The sequence below is a fragment of the Crotalus tigris genome, unplaced genomic scaffold, assembly GCF_016545835.1.
Source record: "Crotalus tigris isolate CLP2741 ecotype Arizona unplaced genomic scaffold, ASM1654583v1 scf7180000024313.351630, whole genome shotgun sequence".
NCBI lineage: Eukaryota > Metazoa > Chordata > Lepidosauria > Squamata > Viperidae > Crotalus > Crotalus tigris.
In genome coordinates, this window is record NW_024100485.1 from 265,818 (window position 1) to 293,314 (window position 27,497).

The following is a 27,497-nucleotide window of genomic DNA, read 5'->3' on the forward strand; positions in this document are numbered from 1 at the left end:
GAATCAAAGATATAAAAGCTCTACGCCATGACGGAGGAATCTCTGAGCCCTGTAGTATATTATTAAAAAGCTCACATAAAGGTTGAATCATCTCTTCTACCAAGGTTTTATAATAAATGGATGTCAAACCATCCATACCCGATGCTTTACCTAATTTTAATTGCTTAATAACTGTCACAATTTCCTCATTGGTGATTAAACCATTAATTTCTTGTTTCTGATCTTCTGTTAATTTAGGGAAGTTGGCCTCACTTAAATAATTATTTATATCTAAAGTTTGTACATTAGTATAATTTTTGATAGTAATCTAAAAAAGATTTCTTGATCAACTCCTTCTGATAAACTAATTTACCATTATAATTTATTTTGTCTATAATTCCCTGTCTCTGTTTCTTTCTTAATTGATAAGCCAACCATCTCCCTGGTTTATTAGCATTGCAAAATGTATTTTGTTTCATAAACAATAAATTAGTTGCGGTTTGATCCGCCATCAACATATTAAATTGTGTTTTTAACAACTTTATAGATTCTTTAACCTTTTCATCTGTAGGATTTAAAATCAAAGACTTTTCTTTTAATTTAATCTCATCTTCCAGTTTCTTACGTTTCTGAATCTGCTTTTGTCTATAAACATTATTCATTTTTATCAAAATCCCACACATGAAAGCTTTACCTGCATCCCATACCATTGATATTGAAGTTCCCTTATGCATATTTAAAGCAAAATAATCCTTTAAATGCTCCTTTAATTTTTGAACATTCTTTTCTTGTTTAAATAAGTTCTCATTCACCCTCCACGATCTCCTCTCCTCTTTTTCATCAGCCAACTCCATCCAAACTGGACTATGATCCGTCAACGACCTAGGAAAACTTTTTACATTCTTTACCCTGAAATATAAGTCAGTTGTAATCAAGAAAAAGTCAATTCTTGAGAAGGATTGATGTCTATCTGAAAAGAAGGTGAAGTCTCTCTCCTCTTGATTACGTTCACGCCAATAATCTCTCAGCTCCCAGTCCTCTTTCAAATCAAAAAAAGCTTTGGGTAATTTAGCCTGTTTGAAAAAAGTAGAAAATCCTTTTTTATCCCTTTGTGTATCTAAAACACCATTCCAATCTCCCATTAATATCACAGATCTATAGTCCAACGAACTTAGTTTCTGATGTAGCAGTCTATAAAATTGTTCCTGTTGTTGGTTTGGTGCGTACAATCCTACTATAAGTATTTTCTTACCATATAAATCAAGTTCAATCATAACATATCTTCCTTGAGGATCTGATTCTACCAAACAGACTGGTAAGTTTTGCTTAACATAGATAACTACACCCCCTTTTTTCCCAGGAGCAGAAGATACAAAATGAGATTCCAAACGAGCATTGACTAAGTATTTTTGATCTTTAGGTAAAATATGTGTTTCCTGCAAACAAATAATATCATTGTTATGTTGCTTTAAGTAATGAAAGATTTTCTTTCTCTTCTGAGGGGAGTTGAGGCCGTTAACATTCCAGGTCAGGAACTTTACCATCTCCCTTAACCAGAAGCCTGGAGAAGACTACCTGAAGGTCTGCCATTGAAGAATGTGTTGCAGAGCTCTTGGGTCTTGCTCCTCCCACCGGCAACGAGACACTTTATTGAGAAGATTCTTTGACCTCTTTCTTTTGTTGTTCCTTTTCCTTGCGTCTATGTGCAGCACGAGTCATTCTTTGCTCTTTGATCTCTGTTTGTCGACACCATTCAACCTGTGACTTTCCAGCAACCATCAGACCTAATCCTTCAGACTGCTGTTCCACCTCTTTGCCATCCAAAACTTTCTGAATCATGAGTGAAGATGAGCCTGCTCCCAGGACCGAATTATGAAACTCTTTTGCTTTAGTAACCGTATTAAGTCTGTAGCGTGTCCCCGCATGGCTCAAAACAATACCCATCGGAATCTCCCATCTGAATGGCATCAATCTTGTTTTTAGTTCATTAGCTAAAAAAGCAAAATCTTTTCTATTTCTTAAAATTTTAGAGGGGATTTCCTTTAGAATGATGACATCTTGGGCAGCAATCTGGAACCTCTTATTATAAAAGGCTTGTATGATTTCATTACGCAGAGATCTCTTGGCAAAATAAATCACCACATCTCTTGGTAAATTCTTTTGCTTCGCAACCCAAGAGTTAACTCTGTAAATTTTTTCCACTTCTCTACGTAATCCATCTTTATCCCTATTCAAAACAAGAGCAAGATCATTAACCACCATCTCTATCAAATCTTGATTCATATCTTCTTTCAGACCCCTGATTCTCAGGGCATATTCCATTTCCCTGTACTGAGACATAAGAATATCATCTTGTGAAATTTCCATCTTTTTTTCCATATCTTCAAATTTATCTTCCAAGAGATCTACTTTATCTGCAACCTCTTCCACTCTGGAGTCAAGCTTCTTGACCACAGAAGCCAATCTTGATAAAGCTGTTACTATATCTTGCCTCAAAATAGTATTATTCTCCAATAAAAGCTCCTTCATTTCCTTTCTGCTTTCAGATTTATTCTGTTCAAGAAGGTCCTTCATTTCCTCTCTACTTTCAGATTTATTCTGTCCAAGAAGGTCCTTCATTTCCTCTCTGATTTGGGATACAGCATTTCCCATTATATCTTTCATGTCTTGTACAGATAATACTGGCAAAGGGGGAGAAGGTGGAGGTGTAACTTTAGGTTGCTGTACTGATGGTGTAGCTTTAGATTGTTGTACTGGTAAAATTGCAGGAGAAGAAGCCACCTTAGAAACTGTAGAAGCTGGTTGACTCTTTGAAGCCATTTTTAAAAAATCTTATTCTCTCTTTCTTCCTTCTTAAAAAGAAAAAAAAAGTACTAAAATCCTCAGAGTTTGAAAGAAAAAAAAAAGCAAAGGAGAGTGCAAAAAAAGCTTCAAAGCCACCAGAGCACTTTCAGAAAAAAAAGAAAAGCTTAAAAGAAAAGAACTATATAGTCCATTACGTTCCGTTTAAATCAATGCTTTCTTTCCGGAAAAAAAAACACAAAAAAAACCAAAGGCACTTTCAAATTGCCATCTTACTTTCACTCTCCGCACCAGCAAAGACAAAAGAAAAAAAAATCAACATAGACTAAAAGAGAAATGAAACACTACAAGTAAAATCCTTTAAACAGCTCTGTCCGCTTTAAAAGTCACTCACCAGAACACTTTAAGCGCGGAGATGGTAGCGGCGTTTCACTTTGTTTCCGAGGAAACAAAAACAGCTGGGAGGCGGAGAGAACACGAATTCCGAGGGAACGCTCTTTCTACCCCCCCCAAAAAAAACTCCAGGAGGGGTTAAGAGGTTCTACCTCTATTCGTGTAGTTCTCTACCCCTTCCCTTCGCCCGGGAAGGGGATTTCGAGCCACGGGCCAGCTGATGTCCGCTGTGCTCCACAGATCTAATGCCGTCCCAGGAGGACGGCTACAATGTAGCCGCCATCATCGTCGCTAACCACCGCACTTTTAAATCACTTTTGGAAACTACTTATGAACTACTTTTCAGCAATTAGGAACCTTTGGATTGACAAGTTTCAGGGGTGGGCCTCCATCAATTCTTCTTTTTGAAAGAAATTTTAAATACAACCTGAAGGACTTAACAATAGTCAGTTCGGTTAAGTTTGTAAATTGAAAGGAGAAAGCAAAACAAATGATGTTCTATATGAAAGTGAATGATGAATCCAAACGAACCCACACTAGTTGATGGGGTCCTGTAGGAAAAGGTTGAGACTGGTAAACCTCAGGCTGTTGTTGCTGACTCGTCTGAGGCTAACACAAAGAAACATTGCCTTGTATGGGACTGTCAAGGAAGAAAGCCGATAGCCCACCATGGTTCCCAAGGAGCAGATATTTTTAGATCGTGCATTGTGTGCAACAGACTGCAATGTGTGTCTAAATGGATGCTGGCTCATGCATCCACCACTCCTGCTTATGCCTTGGTGCAGTTGGTTTGTATCATCCATTTACAGGAGGCCTCTGCACCCTGCACATTTCATCATCCTGGGAAGCAGAGATGAAGGCACAGAGGTTTTTGGAGGTTTCAGATAAAAATGAGTTAAAATAATAATAATGCCACCTTTACTGAGAAGTTGTCTTATTTCCCTTTCCTTTTTCAAACACAAGCATGAGGGATCTCTCTCCATCCACTTTTGCTCTACTCCAATTCCAATCAACTCTGGTAGGAAGGGTGGAAGTGATCCATAACACCTCTTGGAGGCATTCGTTCTCCGTTGACAGAAGCCCAAATCATTATGATATGATGATCACAGTAGCTTCATATAAATTTTTTTTTCTAGCAATGCCCAATTCAACAGGCACAGCTTCAGTTGAAATAGCAGGCAGACAACCAACTGGTGATACTTTGTCCCTCTTTTTCTTTTTCACCAGGCCTCCTACTAGGCCAGGGGCTGGCAACCTTGGCTCTTTTATGACTCGTGGACTTCAACTCCCAGAATTCCTGAGCCAGCCCTGCTGAGGGGAAAGGGAGAGGTTTCCAAGCTGAGCCATGCGGGCTCAGGAATTCTGGGAGTTGAAGTCCACAAATCATAAAAGAGCCAAAGTTGCCTACCCCTTACTAGGCCTTTCTTGTACAACTGATATGCAGAATTTGCACACCCATGAATTTTAACTAATTTACAACAGTTAAATATACAAGGCAAAACTTTAATCATTCTTTGCCTCAATGCGAGAAAAGGTTTCAAGGGTTTAAGTCTCTGGGGAACCAAGACGCCACATGTACAAAAACAGTGGCCACCCCTCAAAAGAAAGAACAGGCCTAAAGGGAGTTTTCAGTCCAACCTAATGCCTGGCAGTAGCACTAAATATTAAAGTGTTTGGAACACACCCTACAAAAACGACTTAAATATACCATGATGGTTACAGAAGTGGTAGACAGGAAATTGTGGAAAAACTAGCAGGGCTTCTGCCTCTAAGTGACTTTTATTTACTGGCCTACGGCAGAACCATTATACAGTTCCATCAAACCACAACCAAACATGCCTGTAATTTCTTTGTTCAGCCTTGTCTCGACGACCTTGTGTTCATCACATCCATACTTTTTCTCTAGGGAAGCTTTCTGGCATTGTTTTAAAACAAGATACCCACCCCTATGCATTTAACAAATGGTGGAACAATCTGATGTGCGTCACGCTTAAGTGATACCAACACAAGAAAATATCTGTAGCTCAGGATTGAAATGTGGAGTCTTTGGTGCTCTCTGGTCTTGGTTGTTTGCTTGCAGATGTTTTATTATCAGACTAAGTAAGATCATCAGTGTTGGTGAGTGTGTGCTTGCTCCCTGTTTATGTACAGTAATTGTCAAGATTCCGATTGACGAACTCAATCAAGCAAACACCTTTGAAGCAATCCGGTATCTAAATGTAAAACTTTATTGAGTACATCACTTCAGCACCAATGAAAGCAAAACCAGCTCTGGCAAGGCCCCTTCCAAGCCCACGTAGTAAAAACATTGAATTCTCCCTCCTCTCTCTGGGTCAGGTCATGTTGCCCAATCAAGTAGAAAAAAATAGTTATGAGAAAGCATCTCTAGGTCTGGCCAGACATCTGGTGTAACGTCCTTGAGTATCACGGTCTGGCTTCTTAATCTTTGAAGTCAACATTCCAAACCTTTCTCCTCTCCCCCCAAGTTCGTTGACAAGCTGAGAAGCAATATTTGTTGCACCAGCTGCTTGACAGTAGTTTTCCCTGCCAGTGTTGGTGAGGGTGTGCTGAAACAATACCTTGATCAAGGAAATACCAAGGAGAAAACTAGACCCCCACTCACGCTAGCAGGGCAAGCTATAAAAACCACATTTACACTGAATTTAAAAGAGTCAACAACAACAAACCTAAAAAGAAAGCAAAAAGACCAGAATACATTCTCTCTAGCAATCAGATAAGCAGGGAATAACACCAGACAAATGATGCAGGAAACAATACCTTAATGAAGGAACTACAGGTAGTTCTCAACTTCCAACAGTTCATTTAGTGACTGTTAGATGTTACAATGACAATGAAAAAAAGGACTTATGACCATTTTTCACACTTATGACCATTGCAACATCCCTATGGTTATCTGATCAATTTTCAGATGCTTGGCAACTGACTCATATTTATAACCCCAGGGTTAGGTGATCACCTTTTGCAAACTTCTGACAAGCAAAGTCAATGGGGAAACCAGATTCACTTATCAACTGTGTTACTAATTTACCAACTGCAGTGATTCACTTAACAACTGTGGCAATAAAGGTCGTAAATTGGGGCAAAATTCACTTTACAATTGTCTTGTTTAGCAACTGAAATTTTGGGCTCAATTGTATACATAGTCGAGGATTACCTGTACCAAAGAGAAAACTATATTCCCACCAGCTCTGGCAAGGCAAGCTATGTATATAAACAGGGAGCAAACACTCTCTTCTAGTTCTGATGATTTTACCCAGTTGGATTATGAAACGTCTGCAAGCAAACAACCAAATTCAGGGAGCACCAAAGACTCCACACTTACATGACCTCAGAGGATGGGATTGCCATCATAGCTCCTGTGGGAGACTTTAATCCTCATCACATCCTCCAAGGCCAATTCACTTCAAGCCATTGGGATCCCAATCTTCTCAAACTGGGCTCCTTCTTTGACTGCACCTGCAAAAAGAACACTTGCCCCATGAGTTTGGGCAGCTGGCTAAACCCACCGACCTGCCCATTTGCCAAAACTTGTCTCCACCCTGTATTAAGGAAACTTGTATAGGTAAGTTTGTTGAATGCTGATATTCAGGGACAGGGAGGAAATCAAAGCTGGAGGAATCCACCCCTCCTTGTCTTTGTACGCCACACCTGTACAAAATAAATAAGGGCAGCACCATTTGCTAGCATTATGCCCATCACAATGCAGGAATTGCCAGAAAGAACAAAGTTTTTTAGATCAGTATAGGAAGGAAACAGCCTGGTCTTCAATGGGTTGCTTATTACCCCACATATAGCGAGTATGGAGCACCTCAATACATTTGATGCTCAGTGCTTAGAATAGAATAGAATAGAATAGAATAGAATAGAATAGAATAGAATAGAATAGAATAGAATAGAATAGAATAGAATAGAATAGAGCTGGAAGGGACCTTGGAAGTCTTCTAGTCCAGCCCCCTGCTCAAGCAGGAGAACCTATACCATCTCAGACAGGTGAATGTCTAGTCTCTTCTTAAAAATCTCCAGTGAGGGAGCACCCACAATTTCTGGGGGTAAGCTTGTCTCACTGTCAGGAAGTTTTGTCATTAATTCCCGATTGCTTCTCTCTTTGATCAGTTTCCAACCATTGTTTCTTGTCCTTCGCTCTGGTGCTCTGGTGAACAACCTGGCCCCCTCTGCCTTGTGGCAGCCTCAGATACTGGAACACTGCTACCATGTCTCCCCTATTTCTTTTTTTCTTTAGACTAGCTAAACCCAGTGCATAAAGCTCTCCCTGCAGCCGCCTCATAACTCGCTCAATTCGTGATGCAGAGGACCTTTTTTCTTTGCAAGGGGCAAGTGTCCTTCATTCAGAATCTCTCAGAGGGACAGATCAAAAGCCTCTACCCAGATTATTGTGCTCCTGTGTGGATGGGTGGGTTAGACAGAAATGAGCACATGCTAGTTACTGATACTTGTCAATATTACACTTAGGTATGAAGTACCTACATCACACCATTGCAATAGGCTTCTCAGATCACTCCAGGTCTTTTTATACAACTTTTCCATATTCTGACAAGAGCTTCATTCTAAGGCAGGGGTGTCAAACTGCCAGCCCGTGGGCCGCGCCCACCTCATTGCCGGCAATGGCAAAACTGTCCCGATATGTTGTGCAACGTCATATGATGTCGTGAGTTTGACATCTGCTCTAAGGCATAATGTGGGGAAAAATATCTGTGTGGTGACAATACAGGTAATCCTTGACTTATGATCACATTCGGGACCAGAATTTCCACTGCTAACTGATTGTTAAGTGAGTCGCGTCAGGTTTTGCAATCTGCTTTGCCACAGTTATTAAGCAGATCAGTGCCGTTGTTAAGTGAGTCATGCAGTCATTAAGAGAATCCAGTTTTCCCTCATTGATTTTGCTTTTCGGAAGCTGGCTGGGAAGCTTGCAAATGATGATCACATAACCCCAGAACCCTGCAGCTGTTATAAACACACGCTGGTTGCCAAGAGCCTGAATCTTGATCTTATGACCATGAGGTTGCTGCACTAGTCATAAGTGCGAAAACTGGTCATTGTTCACTTTTTTCAGTTCCATTACAACTTTAGATGGTTGCTAAACAAATTATAGTAAGTCACGGACGGCCTGTATAACATCAGGAAGAGACGCTGATTCTCACAATCACTGTTTTTCTGTTCAAATTGGGGTGTTTTTGATTTTTGGTCTTGCAAATGGTTTAGAATGCTTATGCAGAGTAATATATCTGTACATTATTTATTTTTTATTCTTACTTATGTTTGGTTGGTCTAAGATTTTTTTTCATAATTGTGATTCTCCTATTAAAGTGGCAATCCTGATTATGCTGTCTGAATTCTGTACATGCAAGCTTGCCTTTCTTCATTATATCTCCTTACGTTTTACATTACTGTAAATTGCTCTGTGCCAGTCTGTGGCCAAATGTGGTTTAATTTGAATTTGACTGTGTTCTTAAGCCAGGGCAATGTTTTTAATCTGTAGATCTGAAATGCTCCCCTTGTTCATTTCTGCAGGCTACGTCTCGGCTAACTCACGAACCCGCAGCCTTGCTGTTTTCATTTATTGGTATCCTGCCTCCCCCTCCTTGCCCAGACTGGAGTCAGTTAATTAATGGTTGCAAAGTTGTACATCCAGAAGGCAAAGGTGTAATTGTAAATGCAGGCTAATTTCAAAGGGAAGGGAGTTCCTCCAGATACAACACAAAGTTCACAGGCAAATCAGTGTTTGTTGCATGAGTCAGGATGAGGTGGAGCATGGGAGAGTAGAGAATTTGGCACACCAGGCGGGCTGTCACCGAGAGCAATTTCAACGACAACCTGCACTCACGCAGGACCAAGTGGCCCAAAAGCTCTTTGCCGCTCTGCCCAGTTGGGATCATTTGGCTGCCAGCACTTTACCTGCCAGCCAGGTGCATGTCTGGACGGTGAGCGTTCCTCTGCTTTCAACTTTCGGACTGTTCACACAAAGCTTTCAGTGTGGGGCTGGGAAGGTAGCCCTCCAGCCTGGATCACAAGGATGAGAAGCAGTGAGTCAGTGCAGCCTCACCATAAATTGGCTTTGTGTTTCTGCTTGCCTGATTGCCTTTTTATGATCCTCCTTTTCGTTTGAGAAGACTTTCCAGCCAGGGGCACTTGATGGCCAGTCAGGGGTTTCTTTTTTTAAAAAATGATATTCCTAATTTGAGAGCCAGAAATTTTTTGGGGGAAAGGCTTCTTTGGTTTCTGGGCCTTGTTACTCTGTCAATCTCTCTCTCTCTAGTCCAGGGGTCTTCAAACTTGGCCCTTTTAGGACTTGTGGACTTCAACTCCCAGAATTCCTCAGCCAGGCAAGCTGGCTGAGGAATTCTGGGAGTTGAAGTCCACAAGTCCTAAAAGGGCCAAGTTTGAAGACCCCTGCTCTAGTCAGAATTACTTTAGCCTGGCTTTCCACCTTTCCCCCGCGCAGATCCATAGATTAAACACCTTTCAAATACAGAATAACAGAGCTGGGGGAGACCTTGGAGGCTTTCTACTCTAATCCCCTGCTCAAACAGGAGGCCCTATGCCAGGGTTCTTCAAACTTGGCCCTTTTATGACTTGTGGACTTCAACTCCCAGAATTCCTCAGCCAGCGTGGCCCATTGGGTGGATGTGGCCCATTGGGTTGGCATAGCTGTGGTGGTAACGGCAGACTGGGTGGGACGAAAATGTTCAATCAATTCCAACTTTGCGAGATCTTTTTTTCCCCACGAGAAGTTGAAATTGATTGATTGATTGAACCTTTTTTTTTTTTTGCACACGGCGGCGGAGTCCTAAAGCAAAAAGGTTTTATAAAACCCAGCATGAAGGCCTAGGACTGGGGTGACGGCACGGGTGCCCACAGAGAGGGCTCTGAATGCTGCCTCTGGCACGTGTGCCATAGGTTCACCACCACGGTCCTATACCATTTCAGACATGTGGCTGTCCATTCTCTTCTTAAAAACCTTCAGTGATGAAGCACCCACAATGTCTGAAGGGAAGTTGTTCCACTGAGCACCTGAAGACAGGACAAGAAGCAATGGATGAAAACTAATCAAAGACAGAAGCAACCTAGAACCAAGGAGAAATTTTCTGACAGTAGAACAATTAACCAGTGGAATAACCTGCCTCCAGAAGCTGTGAATGCTCTAACACTGGAAGTTTTTAAGAAGAGATTGGACAGCCATTTGTCTGAAATGGTCTAGGGTTTCCTGCCTGAGCAGGAGGATGGACTAGAAGACCTCTAAGGTCCCATCCAACTTTATCATCATCGTCGTCGTCATCGTCGTCATCGTTGTTATTGTTATTGTTCTTATTTAATTGTCCTCACTGTTAGGACGTTTCTCCTTAATTCCAGAATGCTTCTCTCTTTAATTAGTTTCCATCTGTTGTTTCTTGTCTTGCTTCATGGTGCTTTGAAATATAAGTTGACCCCTTCTTGTTTGGTTCAGCCCTACAAATACTGGAATACCGCTGTCCTGTCGTGCCTAGTCCTTCTTTTCTCTAGACTGGCCAAACCCAATTGACCAAAACTGGATGCAGTATTCCAGGTGTGGTCTTACTAGGGTTTTATAAAGCGCTACTAATACCTCACGTGATTTTTGATTCCGTGCCTCTGTTTATACAACCAAGGATTGTATTAGCTTTTTTGGCTACTGCCGCTGTCGTCCACTAGGATTCCAAGGTCCCTCTCACAGTTACTGTTTTTGAGCCAGGTTTTGCCTAATTTGTACTTCCAATCATCCTTCCAGCCAGCCTCTGCCGCCTTACCCAGCAGGCCTCTGATCCAATCCCTCCCTTCAACAGAGAGATCAGCCTGACAGATGACAAGAGGGGAGGGAGAGGCTCCCACTGCATCACCACAACACCCCCTCCCATAACTCTCCTGATAATTAGGCTAAATCACAGGCTTTGTAATCTCCCGAAATAAAATAGCCTGACTGAACAGCTGACAGGCAGGCTGAGAGGCTGCCTTCCTCTGCTGCTCTCGTTCCCTGTGAGTCAGCTCATCCCGCCTCCCTCCTGCCACAGCCGGCATACGGAGAGGCCGGGAAGGGGATTCAGCTGGTTCCTGTGGATCCTCCATGTCTCAGTTCTGGCAGATAAAGAGCTTTTGCTGTGCTTTCTCCTGCCAGGTTTCCCAGCATTGGCAGCCAATCCCTGGGCTGCGAGAGAGACGATACCGAGAGGCTTTGCAGAAGCCAGATATCCCCTGTTATTCAATATTGTGGTAAATTAGCACGGACAGTGCCTGAGGGAGGTTATTTTAGTTTTCACTCTTTTTATGCGCAGGTGGTCCTTGGTTTAACAACCACTTGTTCGGCCCTGTTCAAACGGACAGGTGGTACTTGCAGCTGGTCCTCGTTGCTGTTGCAGTATTCCCCATGGTCCCGTGATTGTTCTCTGGACACTTGGCACATGGCTCACCATTATGGCATTGTGATCACCATTTGTGACCTCCTTTGCCAGCTTCCTACAAACAAAGGGGAAGCTGGCAGGTGGTTCCCAATGGTTGACCATGGGGCATCCTCAGTGGTGGGATTCAGATATGTGAACAACCAGTTCTCTGTGTGGATGCCACTTCCGGAAGTCCATTCTGGGCCTGGGCAACAAAAAATTAGCTACCGGTTCTGCCGAAGTGGTGCGAACTGGCTGAATCCCACCACTGGACGACCTCTCTTAGCCAGGGTGTGGGATTCACTTAATGGCAACCAAAAATGCCAGAATTTCTGCCACACAATGGTGCATTCACATGCCTTTGACAACCATTCACTTAGTGATAGAAATTCAGGTCCCAATTGGTGTTGTTAAGTGAGGACTACTGGTACATTCTCACCCCAGCGGAATAGAGATGGAAAGAAGGACACTAGGAGATCCTGCCTTTATTCTGCATCATGAAGAAAACAATTTGGTAGAGAGGGATGCTGACTCCAACAGATGACACTCTATGATTAGCAAGTGAACATTGCGAATGATGGTTGTTTTGTCGGTATTGCCAACTTTGCCAGTGAAGAGGATTTGTTCTAACTGCGATGGCTTTTGAAGGATAAATGAACCAACAGCCTGGGTATTTTTCTTACTCTGACCTAGAACTGCAAGTTGCCTAAATACTTTACCATCTGCTAAATCTACTCCTGTCCATCCATTTGACTATGTTAGGTTTAGTTGCTTATTTCCACTTCTGCATGTGCACAGAGTAACAGAGCTCTCTATTCCATTAGGTATATATACATATACACATTTCTGCACAAATGGATTGTTTGTTGCCTTTTTTATCATATATAACCTCAGTTATACTTTCATCTCTGACTTCATACTGCAGCATTTGAAAAATAAATGCACGGCTATCCGTTACTGAATGGATTGAAGACCTGCTTACCATTTGCTACCTATGAGCAGCTTGCCTATATGGGTAGTCCTCAATTTATAGCCACAATTGAACTCAAGATTTCTGTTGCTAAGCAAGACAGCTTCTTGCCGCAGTTGTTAAATGAATCACTGCAGTTGTTCAGTTAATAACACGGTTGTCAAGGGAACCTGGCTTCCCTATTGACTTTGCTTGTCAGAAGGTCCCAAGAAGTGATCACATAACCCCGGGAACGCACTAACCATCATAAATGTGGGTCAGCCGGCAAGCGTCTGAATTTTGATCATGTGACCATGGGGGATGCTGGAAGGATTGTATGAAAAATGGTCATAACACACTTTTTTGGGTGTTGTTGTAACTTTGAGCGGTCAGTAAATGAATGGTTGTAAATTGAGGACTACCTGTAGATATAGTCTATATACTGTATGGATAAATGTAAGGAAATATGGGACTCCTTTATACAAAGTTGTTGTTGTTATTAGTCGCGAAGTCGTGTCCGACCCACCACGACCCCATGGACAATGTTCCTCCAGACCTTCCTGTCCTCTACCATCTTCTGGAGTCCATTTAAGCTCACGCCTACTGCTTCAGTGACTCCATCCAGCCACCTCATTCTATGTTGTCCCCTTCTTCTATTGCCCTCAATCTTTCCCAGCATCAGGCTCTTCTCCAGTAAGTCCTTTCTTCTCATTAGGTGGCCAAAGTACTTGAGTTTCAGCTTCAGGATCTGGCCTTCTAAAGAGCAGTCGGGGTTGATCTCTTCTAGGACTGACCGGTTTGAACGGCTTGCAGTCCAGGGGACTCGCGGGAGTCTTCTCCAGCACCAGAGTTCAAAGGCCTCAATTCTTTTGTGCTCAGCCTTTCTTATGGTCCAACTTTCACATCCATACATTGCAACTGGGAAAACCATGGCCTTGACTATATGCACTTTTGTTGGCAGGGTGATGTCTTTGCTTTTTAGTATGCTGTCTAGATTTGCCATAGCTTTCCTCCCCAGGAGCAAGCGTCTTTTAATTTCTTCGCTGCAGTCCCCATCTATGGTGATCTTGGAGCCCAGGAAGATAAAATCTGTCACTACCTCCATTTCTTCCCCATCTATTTGCCAGGAACTGAGAGGGCCGGATGCCATGATCTTGGTTTACTTAATGTTGAGTTTCAAGCCAACTTTTGCACTTTCCTTCTTCACCCGCATCAAGAGGCTCTTTAGTTCCTCTTCACTTTCTGCCATTAGAGTGGTATCATCTGCATATCTTAGGTTGTTGATATTTCTCCCAGCAAAGTATACTAGGTTAAAATCCTGAAAGTCCTATATTAGAAATTCTATATATACTGCTGTATATACTTTATTTAAGTATACCCACACATACTTAAACAATGTTTGTATTGGATAATTATTTATGATTGCAACTTTATTGTCGTAACAACATACTTTATTTTTTCCTGTTGTTTTTTTTTCACTTTTTAAAGCACTTTTATGTAATTTTATAATGTATGTTATCTTGTCTTTTGTTCCTTTTTTCCATTATTGTTTTAAAAGCAATAAAAGATTAGGAAAAAAATATTTCCATATCTGATTTTTTTTCCTTAACAAAACTGTCACAACAGGGAGTTTTTTTGATATAACTTTATTGATTTTCAAAAACACAAGTTTAAAAAAATAGACAAGAAAAAAAAGATTTTGAAAAAAACATCAAGAAAGAAAAAGGGGCAAAAAGAAAAGTAAAAGAAAGAACGATAGAAAAAGAACGATTTTTGACTTTCTTTAGTACAGATATGAATAAAAAAAATTGCCAAACTCCTTTTCTAAGCTAAACATTTGTCTACATTATTTCTATAATCCCGTATAAAAGGTTTTTTCCACAACACTCATAAATGTGTAATGATGCCAAATGATGACTTAAAAAATGAACTGGAGGAATGCACCCATTATACACTTTAAGCCACTCAAAAGATGCAATCACTTTTCCACAAGAATTCCTCAGCACAATGGCATTCAAACACGTCCATTACAATGCACTGTTAGACGCCAGGATCCAATCAAGTGTAATATATCCAGGCTAAAGATAAACCTAATGTTGACTGAATTCTACTTCAATTTCTTGTGTATTGGAAATTGATAATTAATTTCAGCATCATATCCAATAGTTCATCATCCCAACGATGTTCAAATGTTGTTTGTAAAATAATCTTCTTACCTGGAATCCTACAGATTCTTAGCTGCCAAAAGCTGTTAGCTGATACATTATCACAGATAAGAGTACACAACAACAGAGGGACCTTGGAGGTCATCTAGTACAACCCCCTGCTCAGGCAGGAAACCCTAGACCATTTCAGACAAATGGCTGTCCAGTCTCTCCTTAAAAACTTCCAGTGTTGGAGCATTCACAGCTTCTGGAGGCAGGTTGTTCCACTGATTAATTGTTCTAACTGTCAGGAAATTTCTCCTTAGTTCTAGGTTGCTTCTCTCTTTGATTAGTTTCCACCCGTTGCTTCTTGTCCTTCCTTCAGGCACTTTGGAAAATAGTTTGACTCCCTCTTCTTTGTGGCAGCCCCTGAGATATTAGAACACTGCTATCATGTCATCCCTAGTTCATCTCTTCATTAAACTAAACATATCCAGTTCCAGCAATTGTTCTTTATATGTTTTAGCCTCCAGTTCCCTAATGACCTTTGTTACTCTTCTCTGTACTTTTTCCAGAGTCTCAACATCTTTTTATAATATGGTGACTAAAACTGGCTGCAGCATTCCACAAGCATTTTTAACATCTCATTCATCCAGCTTGTTTTTTCTTCCAAGTCTTCTATCTAAAGCAGGGCTTCTTAATCTCAGCAACTTTAAGATGTGTGGACTTCAACTCCCAGAATTTTTGCCTGGGGAAGTTCTGGGAATTGAAGGCCACACATCTTAAAGTTGCTGAGGTTGAAAAACACTGTTCTACATTAATTTGAACTTGGTGTCCTCCACATGACCTGGATGTTCATGTTGGTTATGTGGGCTTGGAGGTTATGAGAGTGGAACTTCAACAGGACTAATAGAAAGAACAATTAAAAGCACAGAACAGAAAAAGAAAAGAAAGAAAAAGACAGATATAAATGGCTTCTCCCTCCATCAAAAATGCAAACAAGTTTAGTAACTTATCATATCTTAGAATTTAACAAATAATCTCTTCTTCCCCTTTCTCATCTTTTAATTATAAATAAAATCTTAAAACTTTATCATTCATCCCTGATCAGCAAAAGTCAATTAAAGGCTAGAAGAATTAACTACATGTTTATTTTAACCTTGATCAAATAAATCAAGCTTATATTCCTTGTCTGTACTTTCAACCATCTTAATTTTTAACCCCTTCAAATAATGTCCTAAAACTTGGTTTCTTCTCATGTTTTCCTTCTCCCTTCTCAGAAAATCATTCAAAACCTTTAACAAATCTATTTTGTATATCCAGTATAAAAATTATCCAAATTACACTTCTGGTTTATGTCTTTTTTTAATGTCCTTTTTAACTATTAAAATGTCAACCGGTTTAATTTGAATATCCAGTGTATCATCTTTTTCTGTATTATTCTTGCAGCTTGTTATTTTTAAATCTGCATTCAAATCAATTTCAGTCTTAACCAGTAGACCTTGTTCCTTTTTTGTAACATCATTTGCAGATCATCTATGATAACAGACATGCTTAAAATTATCTTCTGAGTCCATTGTTCACAAAAATTCTTCAAAATGTCCAATGCTAAAGTAATTCACTCCATTCTATGTTAACATGTTCTCCTCCTTTAATTGTAATCTTTAATTGTAATCTTTAGTTTCTCCTAATTCCCTCTAGTGTCCAAACTTCAGGGTCCCATCGTATCATATTCCCCCCCCCGAAGGAACCCAATAACAGCAATTTCCCATGAGAAAGATTATTTTAATTAGTTTCAAAGTTTTATTTCAAATCCATGTGGAGCCTTAGTCCATTTTAATTTTCCAAAATCAATACTCCTTTTGCTGTTTACTCCTCAAAATATTTTTTCTAAGTTCTTAAACTTGTACTTATAAATTCTTTTGCCAAGGAGAAAGAGACACCTTCAGTGAATGTGATTAAAACTTAATACATATAAGAACTGACAGTGGTTCAGAACTTTGTTTGGAAGGACAAAGCATCCTGTCAAGTAAATGTATTTTTTACAAATGCTGCAACCCACAAGACAGTCATTTTGTGTTCCTCAAAATCCAATTTAAGAATTCCTCAACAAGTTCCTAAATTCCAAATGTGATCTTCAGACTAAAAGGTGGAGACTCTGATTTAGGGAGAACATCCCTGTTGAAAAAAAAAATTATCAGGTTCAGTCCAAGCTGGGAATAAATAAAATAGAGGCTGTTTGGAAAGAAGGTTCTTGTTTATTTAGTTGCCAGAAACTTTAGTCACACAGCATGTTTCTGGAGTGGCTGACAAAACGGAATTGGGATAGGTGGGCTTTTATATCTTCTTTGGGCTTTGTATTTGAGGTTCTTCCTGTTTCTGTGGCTTTGTATTTAAAGTTCTTCCTGTTCCTGTGCAATGTACTTTGACCTGAGCTTGAGTGTGCCTTTTTGGTATTCTAAAGGTGATGGGTTAATCCGATTATGTCCTAAAGGTCATGTTCCTGTCCTTGGGAGTCTTTGTTTTTATAATCCCATCGGCTCAAATCTTCTCTGGGGGCTGGGGCTGATGGCATTTTGCTTATGAATAGGTGACCCCAAATCTGCATTTCTAAAAGTTGGCCTCTGTTTGCGGAAGGAGACTGGGGGCTGATTTCTGCCTAAGATTTTTCTATTATTCCTTTGGAGAAATATAATATTCTACCTTTTTAAATATCCCCCAAAATATTTCCTTCTCTAAGAGGGTGGGTGGGTGCCAAATTCCAACACCCCCGTGGCCATGTGTAATAGCAGTGAAATAAGAGTGAACTGGACCAGCAGCTTCTATTTTTCATGCCCTCCCTTGAATAAATCTTGTCATTTTATTCTTTTCCTCTTTCTTGTCAATAGAGACGACCTCTTCATGTTAGGTGAGATTACCCCAACACAAGATCACTGCCAGCAGAGTTGTTGGGAACCAAGTGGTATGCAAATTAATGCTAAAGATGATGATGATGATAATGCAAGAGGGTCTGGCATGAGTCAAACTCTATGTAATCAAAGCCACTAGTAACTGCTGAAATTGTGTGGTCAGATATTTACCCTGAACGAAGGTGCTTTATGAAGCTTAGCCCTTCCTGGATCAAAACCAGGATCCAGCACTCTCTTGGCAACCACATAGAGGTGTCTGCAGGATGTGCTAAAAAAAAAAAGAAGTGTTGCACATAAAAAAACGTGGAATTTTTATTGCACCATGGCAGCTGCCATATTCATTTTCTGATCACACCTTGCTATCAAGCTATTGCTATGACAGTATGTTGATTCTATTTGACCCATTCACTGCGAGGCCAGACCAGGATTTCTGTTGGCAGTGGCTTCCCTCCCCCCTCCAGTCTCTGCAGATCAAGTATTCGGTGGCTTCGGTGGCTTCGAATGAGCTATATTTAACGGCTGCCGTTTTAATCAGTGACACAGGAATAAAAGGCGGGACGGGAGAGGCAGCCTGCAGGAAAGAGGGGAAATGAATAGACCTGGAACAAATACATGCATAAGCAAACAAATGGAGGGATTTTTTTGGCAAATGAGCTCTGAAATTCTCTGGGTCTGTAGGGGATCAACTATCCATCTTCCCCTCCAAATTCTGAGATCCCAAACAGATTGACACTTTGGCCTGCAACCTCTAGCTGAGGAATGGAGACAGGGCCACCCACCCACTTAGAAAAGGCACTTAAAAAGATTTAAGGGCTTAATTTTGAAAGCTTGAAAATTTGGAAAATAAAGTTTGGACCACAACAAAGTTTGGACCAAGGATTAAGAGGGCAAATCTTCCTGCCAAAATATTTGTGATGCTTAAAAATTGTAAGCCACTTGGCTGAGATGGATAGCTATACAAATAGAATGAATGAATGAATGTAATAATAATGATGATGATGATGATGATGATGATGTTGGAAGGGACCTTGGGGGTCATCTAGTCCAACCCCCTGCTCAGGCAGGAAACCCTATACCATTTCAGACAAATGGCTGTGCAGTCTCTTCTTAAAAACATCCAGTGCTGGAGCATTCACAGCTTCTGGAGTCAGGTTGTTCCACTGGTTAATTGTTCTAGCTGTCAGGAAGTTTCTCCTTAGTTCTAGGTTGCTTCTCTCTTTGATTAGTTTCCATCCCTTGCTTCTTGTCCTGCCTTCAGGCACTTTGGAGAATAGCTTGACTCCCTCTTCTTTGTGGCAGCCCCTGAGATATTGGAACACTGCTATCATGTTCCCCCTCGTCCTTCTCTTTGCTAAACTAGGCATACCCAATTCCAGCAACCGTTCCTTATATGTTTTAGGCTCCAGTCCCCTAACCATCTTTGTTGCTCTTCTCTGTACTCTTTCTAGGGTCTCTAGAGTCTGGAATGAATGGTAAGAAGCTTGTATCCCACCCCCCATCTTCTTCTAGCCTTAGACCAGGGACTTGTGGACTTCAACTCCAAGAATTCCCCATGCTGGCTTGGGAATTCTGAAAGTTGAAGTCCACAAGTCTTAAAGCTGCCAAGCTTAGAGACCTGTGCCCTAGCCAGGGGTTCTCAACCTTGACAATTTTAAGGCATGTGGACTTTAACTCCCAGAATTCCACAGCCAGCAATGCTGGCTGTGGAATTCTGGGAGTTGAAGTCCACATGCCTTAAAATTGTCAAGGTTGAGAAACACTGCCCAAGACTATCTGCCCTACATAGCTAGATGTTGGGGGGAAGATAGAAAACCAGTGTTTTTCAGCCTTGGCCATTTAAAGATGTGTAGGCTTCAATTCCCAGAATTCCCATCCAGCCATTCTTAGAGTTGAAAGCAAGTTGGTATTTTGCAACATACCTATTCCTTGCATACAGTATATGTATACAAAATACAGAAAAAATATAATTTCATTGAAGATTGTTTTTAGCAAATACAAATATTACAACAGAAACAAAAAAACTAATAATTGTGAATGCGTGAGAAAGAAAAGGAATTCTGGGAGTTGAAGTCCACACATCTCAAAGCTGCAGAAACTCAGAGAGGGAGGCCTAGGTTGCTCTTGAAACTGACCACTAGAGGGCCTCTGGGGTTCTTATTCAATCTAGTAGCCTTTCTTCCCTTTTTAACGAAAAGCTTTGGGATTTCAATCTTAGGTGTGAGTGATTCAAACTAGCGTTCTTAGGGCCCAAAGCTCAAACTTTGAGTTTTGAGAAATATGAGCCATCAAGACACCGTTCTACTTTCTTTTTCCCTCCCTTTGCAAATACATCCCAAGGTAATAAGTGGATGATTCTTTATAGCTCTTGTTACCATATTTTTATGAAGCAGCCTAGACAATTTTAATGTGAAGATTAAATTGCATGTCATTCTATCCACTTTTCTCATCAGAAACATGCATTATTTCCATCTCATTTAATAGGCAGTTCAGCTTACAGTGCAGGGGTAGGCAACCTTGGCTCTTTTATGACTTGTGGACTTCAACTCCCAGAATTCCTGAGCCAGCATAGCTCAGCATAGCTGGCTCAGGAATCCTGGGAGTTGAAGTCCACAAGTCATAAAAGAGCCAAGGTTGCCTACACCTGGCTTATACCATTCCTGTGTGATAGATTCCAGGGTTTTCTTATAATCCAAAATAAATCTCTTTCATAGCAACCAAACCAGTAAAAAGGGTGTAGAAACAGAATAGAAATGCAAAACAAGATGGCAGCTACTGAAAACAATAAGGAGTGATCAAGTTCTAGTAGGTAAAAAAAGAGATGATTGTTAGTTGCTCTGACAAACCACCATTGCCTGGCAGTCCCATTTTCTAATGGAGGATTTCCTCAGGCATCTAATCTCTGCAGTGACCGCCAGCATCTCTTTGCATCATCTCGGCCAAACAACACGGGGATTTTAGAAAGTGAAAAGTAACAGCCATTAAATGAACAGAGCAATTTATGGCAAGCATGGAAAGCTCAAAAGGGCTGGTGTGACATGCACATTTATGTTAAGGCACAGCAGTAGTAGAATATCTGGCAAACATGCTCTCAGACATGTTTTACAAGCTATCCCCCACTCTGTAACAGAATATCAGTATAAAAGAGTTGGAAGGGACCTTGGAGGTCTTCTAATCTAGCCCCCTATTCAGGCAGGAAATTGTATACCATTTCAGACAAATGGCTGTCCAATCTCTTCTTTTAAAAGCCTCCAATGATGGTGCACCCTTAGCTTCTGAAGGCAAGTGGTTCCACTGATTAATTGTTCTGTCAGGAAATTTCTCCTTAGTTTTCTCCTTGATTAGTTTCCATCCATTGCTTCTTGTCCTGCCTTCAGGTGTTTTGGAGAATAGTTTGACTCCCATCTTATTTGTGGCAGCCCTTCAGTTATTGGAACATGCTGTCATGTCACCCCTTGTCCTTCTTTTCATTATACCCAGTATATATGTTTTAACCTCCAGTCTCACCATCTTTTTTATAGTTTTTACATCAGCCTTCTTTATTCCTTCTTTGCATAATGAAACAGAACACCTTCCAAACATCAGGCACTAATTCAATCTTCATACCTATTAAACAATTCACCCAGTCCTCCACAAGCAAATGATATCCATATTTTAACATTTTTCCAGTTAAACTATCTGCATCTGTACCATTTTTCAACATTGCCAGACCATTTGTTTCCTTGTCATTGTTTTTCCCCTCTTTTACACTAACTTTTGTAACATTGCTTCAGTTCCAATCTTCAATATATCCATCAAAATTGTTGGGCATTTTCTCTAACTCTTTTAATGGGTCCTTGCTGTTTTGGAGTATATTCACAACAATATATTTTTATGCATGTAAGCATCAGTATACACATTATCATTCTATCCTCTTCATTTTTCCAGTAATAATTTTCTTATTTGCATTTTCCCCCTCCACAGCTTACTTCATCATCCCATCAAGCATCTTTTTTGTACTTTCTATTAGTGCAACTCTACACCAACCCATGTAATATAATTCTTTTCATTTAGCAAGCACCTTCCACAATCCCCTTCCCTACATCTGCTTTATTTGTGTATTTATTTGACAACTTCCATCTCACCAGAAGTTCCTCTGGATGGCTTAAAATAAAACTAGGAATGAAAACATTTTATGAACCCCTTAAAAATAATCACAGATAAAACATGAGAGGGAAGTCATTACATACAATATAACGAGTGTGAAGTCTCATTACCAGGGGATTCCCAGGCTTGCTGGAAAAAAAAAAATAACCCCAAAAACGTTTTGATACCTTTATGGAAGGCCATAATGGTTGGGGCTAACATCACCTGGGGAGGGATGATGTGGCAGAAGTGGGTGCCAAGGCAGAAAAGTCTGGCTTCCTAGATCCTCTCGGACGGCAGATGCAACCCTTAGCATGCCTGCCTATCCCGCCACCCTGATGGGACAGGTAGATGTAAGAGGGAAGAAGCAGTCCCTCAGATAACCTGGCTGCACAGAATCACTTTGCATTGATTCTATTGGGAGATGAACTACATTGTCACTCCTCCTCCTCCTCCTCCTCCTCCTCCTCCTCCTCCTCCTCCTCCTCCTCCTCCGTTTAATCCTTCCCTAGTATCATACTTGTAGTATAGTACTAGCAGGGCTTTTTTTGTCATAGAACGCCCAGAATGGAGTTCCAGCACCTTTTTTGGATGGAACCTTGTAAGGTAGGCAAGGCGGGTTGTATGATGTATGTGAGTTCTGGCACCTTTTGTTTTTACAAAAAAAAAGCACTGAGTACTAGTATAGTTCTTGTCAGATGGAGTAACATATCCAGAAGGCATGGAGTGGTGGGTTAAGCACCTTTATAGGAATCCCTGTTCGATCTTATGCATTTTTGTTTGTCATGGCCGCGAGGCTGCATCTGATCACTGTCACCCATTTAGGATCGCCCTGGGAGCAGCTTAAAGAACGCCATGGACGACTATTGCTCCCCTGTCATGTGTTCATCATACGCTAAATAAATAATTAGCATGTGATGCACGCATCCCTGAATAAAGGTGGGTGGGGGGTGAATGAATCTCTGCCCTCCCCGCTTCCATTTGATTGGTGCTTTCAGCCGGTTTCCTTCGGGTCAGCGATTTTGAAGAGTTCAGCCGCAAAAACTCAAGGCTTTTGATGTGCGCAAAGTAGCTTCAGATTTCCTGGGGAAAAGAAGGGGGGGGGGGAAAGGCAAGTAACTCTCCCTCGAAAACTTAACCCGCCGTTTCTTTCCCGCGATCAAAGCTGCAGGTGCAGCGAGGATTAGCCACAGCACGGAGCCACGTGGACACTGCGGTGTCCCGCTCCGCCCTCCCGCGAGTGGGTGGCTAATCCTCCGCGAGCCCCGTAAGCCGAGCCCTGCCAGCTGCCTCCATCCCCAGCTTGGCTTCGCACGCGATCGCGGAGACGAAGCGGCAGAGCCCACTCGGGCCTTCTGAAGCGCCGCCGAGCGGGCCCTCCTTGGCGCCTTTTTTGGTCTCGGGTGTGAATCCGGCACGGAAAGGTGCTCTTCTCCTTGCCCCGTCCCACCGCGCGATGGCCTGATCCCAACGGGGCGTCGGTGGACGGAGAGGTGCCGGTGCCGGCAGTGGGACCGGACGGTGCCGGGCTGGACCGGCTGCCGCCCCCCACCTCTCAGCTGTCTCTGGGCTTGGCGATCGCCTCCACGCAGCTTGTTGAGCAGGAGGCCCCGCCGCGGAAGGACTGGCGCTCAAAGACGCGCCGTTGCGCAGGGTGACCGAGGCCTGTGGCGGGGCAGGCGCAGCGCCAGGAGGAGCCCCGGCCGAGGCGGCCGCAGCGGTTCTACACCGCCTGGAAGCCTCCCCAGGCGAGGGCGGGCACTCCCCCGCGGGCCCCGGGCTCTTGACAGACGCGACGTGCCCTGCTTAATGAATGAGTCTGGTCCCCGGCTAGAACGCCTGGCTCGCCCTGCCCGTTGCCCGCCTCGGAGGCAGAGACGCCCCGGCTCTGGCTAAGTTTGGGTGCGCCGAGGAGGTCCCCCCCCCTTTCGCACCCCCCGGCGGTATCTGAGCCACTGATCGCTCATCGTCGCCCGCCGCCGCCGCCACTGAAGCCGGGCAGAAGCTTAAGAAGCGGGTTTGACTCCTGCGACACTTCGCCGGCTGCGTTTTTCGTTTCCTTCTCGGGAAGATCAGCCTCGGGCTGGCCCAGATAGGAGACCGAGGTCTGCGAGAAGATCGCAGGTGGGTTCAAGGACGGGAAGATGCCTTCGGGGCAGGGAGGAAAGAGGTTACCCTTTGAATCGGCTACCCAAGCTTGTCCCTTGCAGGATTAGGTTGTGTGAAGCTTGGGGAGGGGGAAAGGGCTGTTTTGCAAAAAAAAAAAAAAAAAAAAAAAGTGACAAGATATGACTAGGAGAAGGGGGAATTGATCCCCCCCCAAATTATGATGAATCTTATTTTTATCAGGGCAACATTCTCAACAAGTTGCGAGATTAGCCTTTATTATGCCCATTTTACAGATTTCAATTGTAAACCAGCTGGAATCCATGGAAGTCAGACTGCTTACAAATTATATTAAGTATACATTTGTGGAACGTGGGTTAAGAAACAGTCCATTATGCAGGTTCTTAATTCCGTGGATGGGAAGTTGGGCTCAAGTTAAAAGTGAGATTTTAATCCTGATTTGGATCCTGCTGACCTCCTTACGTAAGGATGGGGTTGTGCTAATTTAAATCCATTCAGAAACAGTGATTGCCTCTGAGAAAGAAAAATAACTTTTCCCAAGCTCGGCAGGCAAGAATCGCAAATCATGCAGCTCTTAGTTGCAAGGGGTTAAGCCTTGCAGGATTTTAGGCACCAATCAGGGCTGCAGGGCTCGGCTAGCTTGGTCTGAGCATCCCCGTCCTCAAGCTGGATTGGGATGGGATACTGACATTCAAGGTCAACTTGTGAGTGGGATGGAGAGCTGAGGCCCCACAAGGCTTAGGGGCCAGATATGCAGCGGGAGATTGTTGGGAAATGAGATGTTTGGTTGCTCTGTAGAATAGTCTGACTTCTCCGGAATACATCTTAAGGTTTGCAGTCTTCCTTGCAGATTCAGTTCTTTAGCAGTTAAAGTTAAATAGAATAGCAGGGAAGGAAAAGACCTCTGAGGCTTCTGTGAGCTCTCATCCACTGGAGTGAAAGGTTAACTGGCTAACATGGATGAGGCAGTTCCTTATGTAACTGTGGTACAAAGGGCAGTGAGAAGGAGGCATTTTTTGAGGCCAGGACAGAGCAAAGAGAGACTCTGAAAACTGTGAACCTTGATTTTTCTTCCTGCTCAGGATGATGCCACCAAGAATTTTCACATTGTTCCCTAGGGGCTCAAGGTCTTGCTGCAGTTGCTCTGTCAAAAGCCTCAGGTTAGGAGTTGTTGAGATCGGCCACTTCCGTGCATGAGCCCCCACCAGTGCTTGGCACTAAGAAGGGGATTCTCAGCCATGTATGTGAGGAGGAATGGTATATGCACATGACTGCCTATTCATATTTACATCCATGTGCCTCAGTATGAGTGCAGCCATGGACTATCATACATCATCCTTGCTTGCAGCTTCCTTCCTTCCTTCCTTCCTTCCTTCCTTCCTTCCTTCCTTCCTTCCTTCCTTCCTGCCTGCCTGCCTGCCTGCCTGCCTGCCTGCCTGCCTGCCTTCCTTCCTTCCTTCCTTCCTTCCTTCCTTCCTTCCTTCCTTCCTTCCTTCCTTATTTCCTTCCTTCCTTCTTTCCTCCCTCCCTCCCTCCCATTGCATTCGGCTTCCCCCTTTTCTCTATCCTTCTCTGCAAACTGGCTGTTGTAATCTTTGTCACTGAACCTGTTTCCCTTGCCTCGTGTTGCTCCATTTCTTGGCTTCAGATCGTCTTCTTACCCCTTCATTCCCACAATCACAAATGTTCCTATCCACAGGATGAAGCATGAGCAGCGGTGACCAGGCTGGATATTGAGTGACCTGCTGTCTCTCACCAAGGATGGCTGCCGTGGGGTTGTTCCTGGTCTGGAGCCTGCTCTTACCTGCTTTACTCCTGGCTTTGTACCTCCCAAGTCCAGAGAACTCTACCTGGCACTTGTCTCTGAATTTTGTCCCAGAGTCACCTCTGTTGGAGGTCTCCTCCAAAGGGCCCCCTCGAAGGGCACTGCCAGTCATTCCCCACTCAGATTCCTCTGCCCGTGAGTTCTCTAGTGGAGACGGGGAACTGAGGAATGAGAACAGGCAAAGTGCCAGGCCAGTGGGCCCCCCTAGAGCTGCAAAACCCAAGAGGAGGTTCAAACTCCTTGCAAAGGGGACACCAGCTGGTTCTTCTGGTGGAAGTTTAGCTCCCCACTTGACTGAGGAGAGTCTTGTTCTGCCAACCGAAGGCTTTTGGGGGGTTCAGGGAGAGGTTGAGGATACTGGTGGTATAATTTGGGAATCAAGTTCAAAGCAGAGGAAGAAAAAGCGCCCTCTTCCTTCTTCTGGCATGTCAAAGAGAAACATGTCCACCTCTGTGATGCCCCCTCTTTCCACTTCGCCCAGGCCACAAGCCTCAGAATTACTTGTCTCCCAGGAGGGATCTTTGCCCAGCCTCCACCAAACAGGGTTCAAACAAGGCCTCCCAGCCACTACCTTAAGCTCCAGGCCCACCGTGTCCACCATTCCCTTGGCAACCTTCCCTGTTAGCAGATCTCATGTCAAATGGGAGGTGGTTGAAGATGCTGATTCTAAGGCTGGTGCTTCAAGAGGATGGCTGGAAAACAGAGTGCCAGAGCAGGAACTGCTGGGCCGGAATCTAACCACGGTAAAACATTTGGCTTCATACAAGAGTAGACAGGTGCATAGTGGCCTCCTTGGCCAGGAGGAACGTTCTGCGCCTCCCCTTAGGCCTGTGGTTCAGGCAGTTGGAGATACTCAGAATCTCCCTGGGCAAGACAGGGATAGACCACCAGTGACTTCCACCTCTAAGGAAGGAATAGTCACCCCACTGATTGGGAAGGAGCAAAGGCAAAGCCCAGCAGACTTCCATTCACCTGTTTCGGATGACCACTTCCCTGTCCCTTTCACCCCTTCATTGTCAGAGGTGACACCCCAAGAACCCAACCTTCATCAAAGGAGCACCCATTGGAATCTGATCATTGATACCACACAGCAGCCAGGACTTTGGGACACGGCTGGAATGGAAACCACCACCTTCCACGGCAGCTCTGCTACCCCAGGTAGGTTTAGATTTGCCATTGTTTTCCGTACTTAAAGGGATCTTCTGCTGTTGAACGTTCTCACCCAGACTTTCACACCTGTCTCCTGTCCTGGGAATAGGAGGAGAACTGGACAGGAGAGGGCAAGAGGTGGCAAGAATGCTAGGAGAAGAGAGACACCAAGTGCCCTGGGGAGCCAGGATCTGGCCCGATGACAGGGAAGCAAGAAAAGGTTGGGAGTTCAGGAGAAAACCTGGTTAAGGATCAAGGACCGGGCTCTTGGAGGGCACATATTAAATGAAAGGGGAGAATCATGACACAGATAGTTCCCCAGCTTACAACCATTCTTTTGGCAACTCTTCAAAGTTACAATGGCAATGAAAAAAGAGACTTGTGGCCGATCTTCACATAAGTATCGCAGTATCCTCACAGTTGCATGACCAGAATTCAGGCACTTTGCAGTAGGCATGTAAGTTACCATGGTTGCAGCATCCTGGGGGGGGGGGTGTCATGTGATTGCCATTTGCAACTAACCCCCAACTAACCTCTGACAAGTAAAATCAATGGAGGAAGCTGGATTTGCTTAACTCAGGGGTCTTCAGACTTGGTTCTTTTATGACTTGTGGACTTCAACTCCCAGAATTCCTCAGCCAGGCACGCTGGCTGAGGAATTCTGAG

At 43.0% G+C, this 27,497-nt stretch overlaps 1 protein-coding gene across 6 annotated transcripts in view; it reads left to right on the top strand.

Moving 5' to 3' along the window:
* Window positions 1–9,043: 9,043 nt before the first annotated feature.
* Window positions 9,044–27,497, top strand: part of LOC120299793 (proline-rich transmembrane protein 3-like) — a 32,426-nt gene continuing 13,972 nt past the window's right edge. For 2 of the 6 annotated variants that reach the window (XM_039324993.1, XM_039324998.1), the window contains exons 1-2: window positions 22,874–23,854; window positions 25,557–26,840. In XM_039324993.1, the coding sequence (XP_039180927.1) occupies window positions 25,619–26,840 (1,222 nt within the window). In that variant the 5' untranslated portion in view covers window positions 22,874–23,854; window positions 25,557–25,618. Of the gene's footprint in view, window positions 9,123–22,256; window positions 22,337–22,873; window positions 23,855–24,939; window positions 25,018–25,556; window positions 26,841–27,497 lie in introns of those variants that run through there. The other 4 variants (XM_039324994.1, XM_039324995.1, XM_039324996.1 and 1 more) reach the window with 4 other exon arrangements.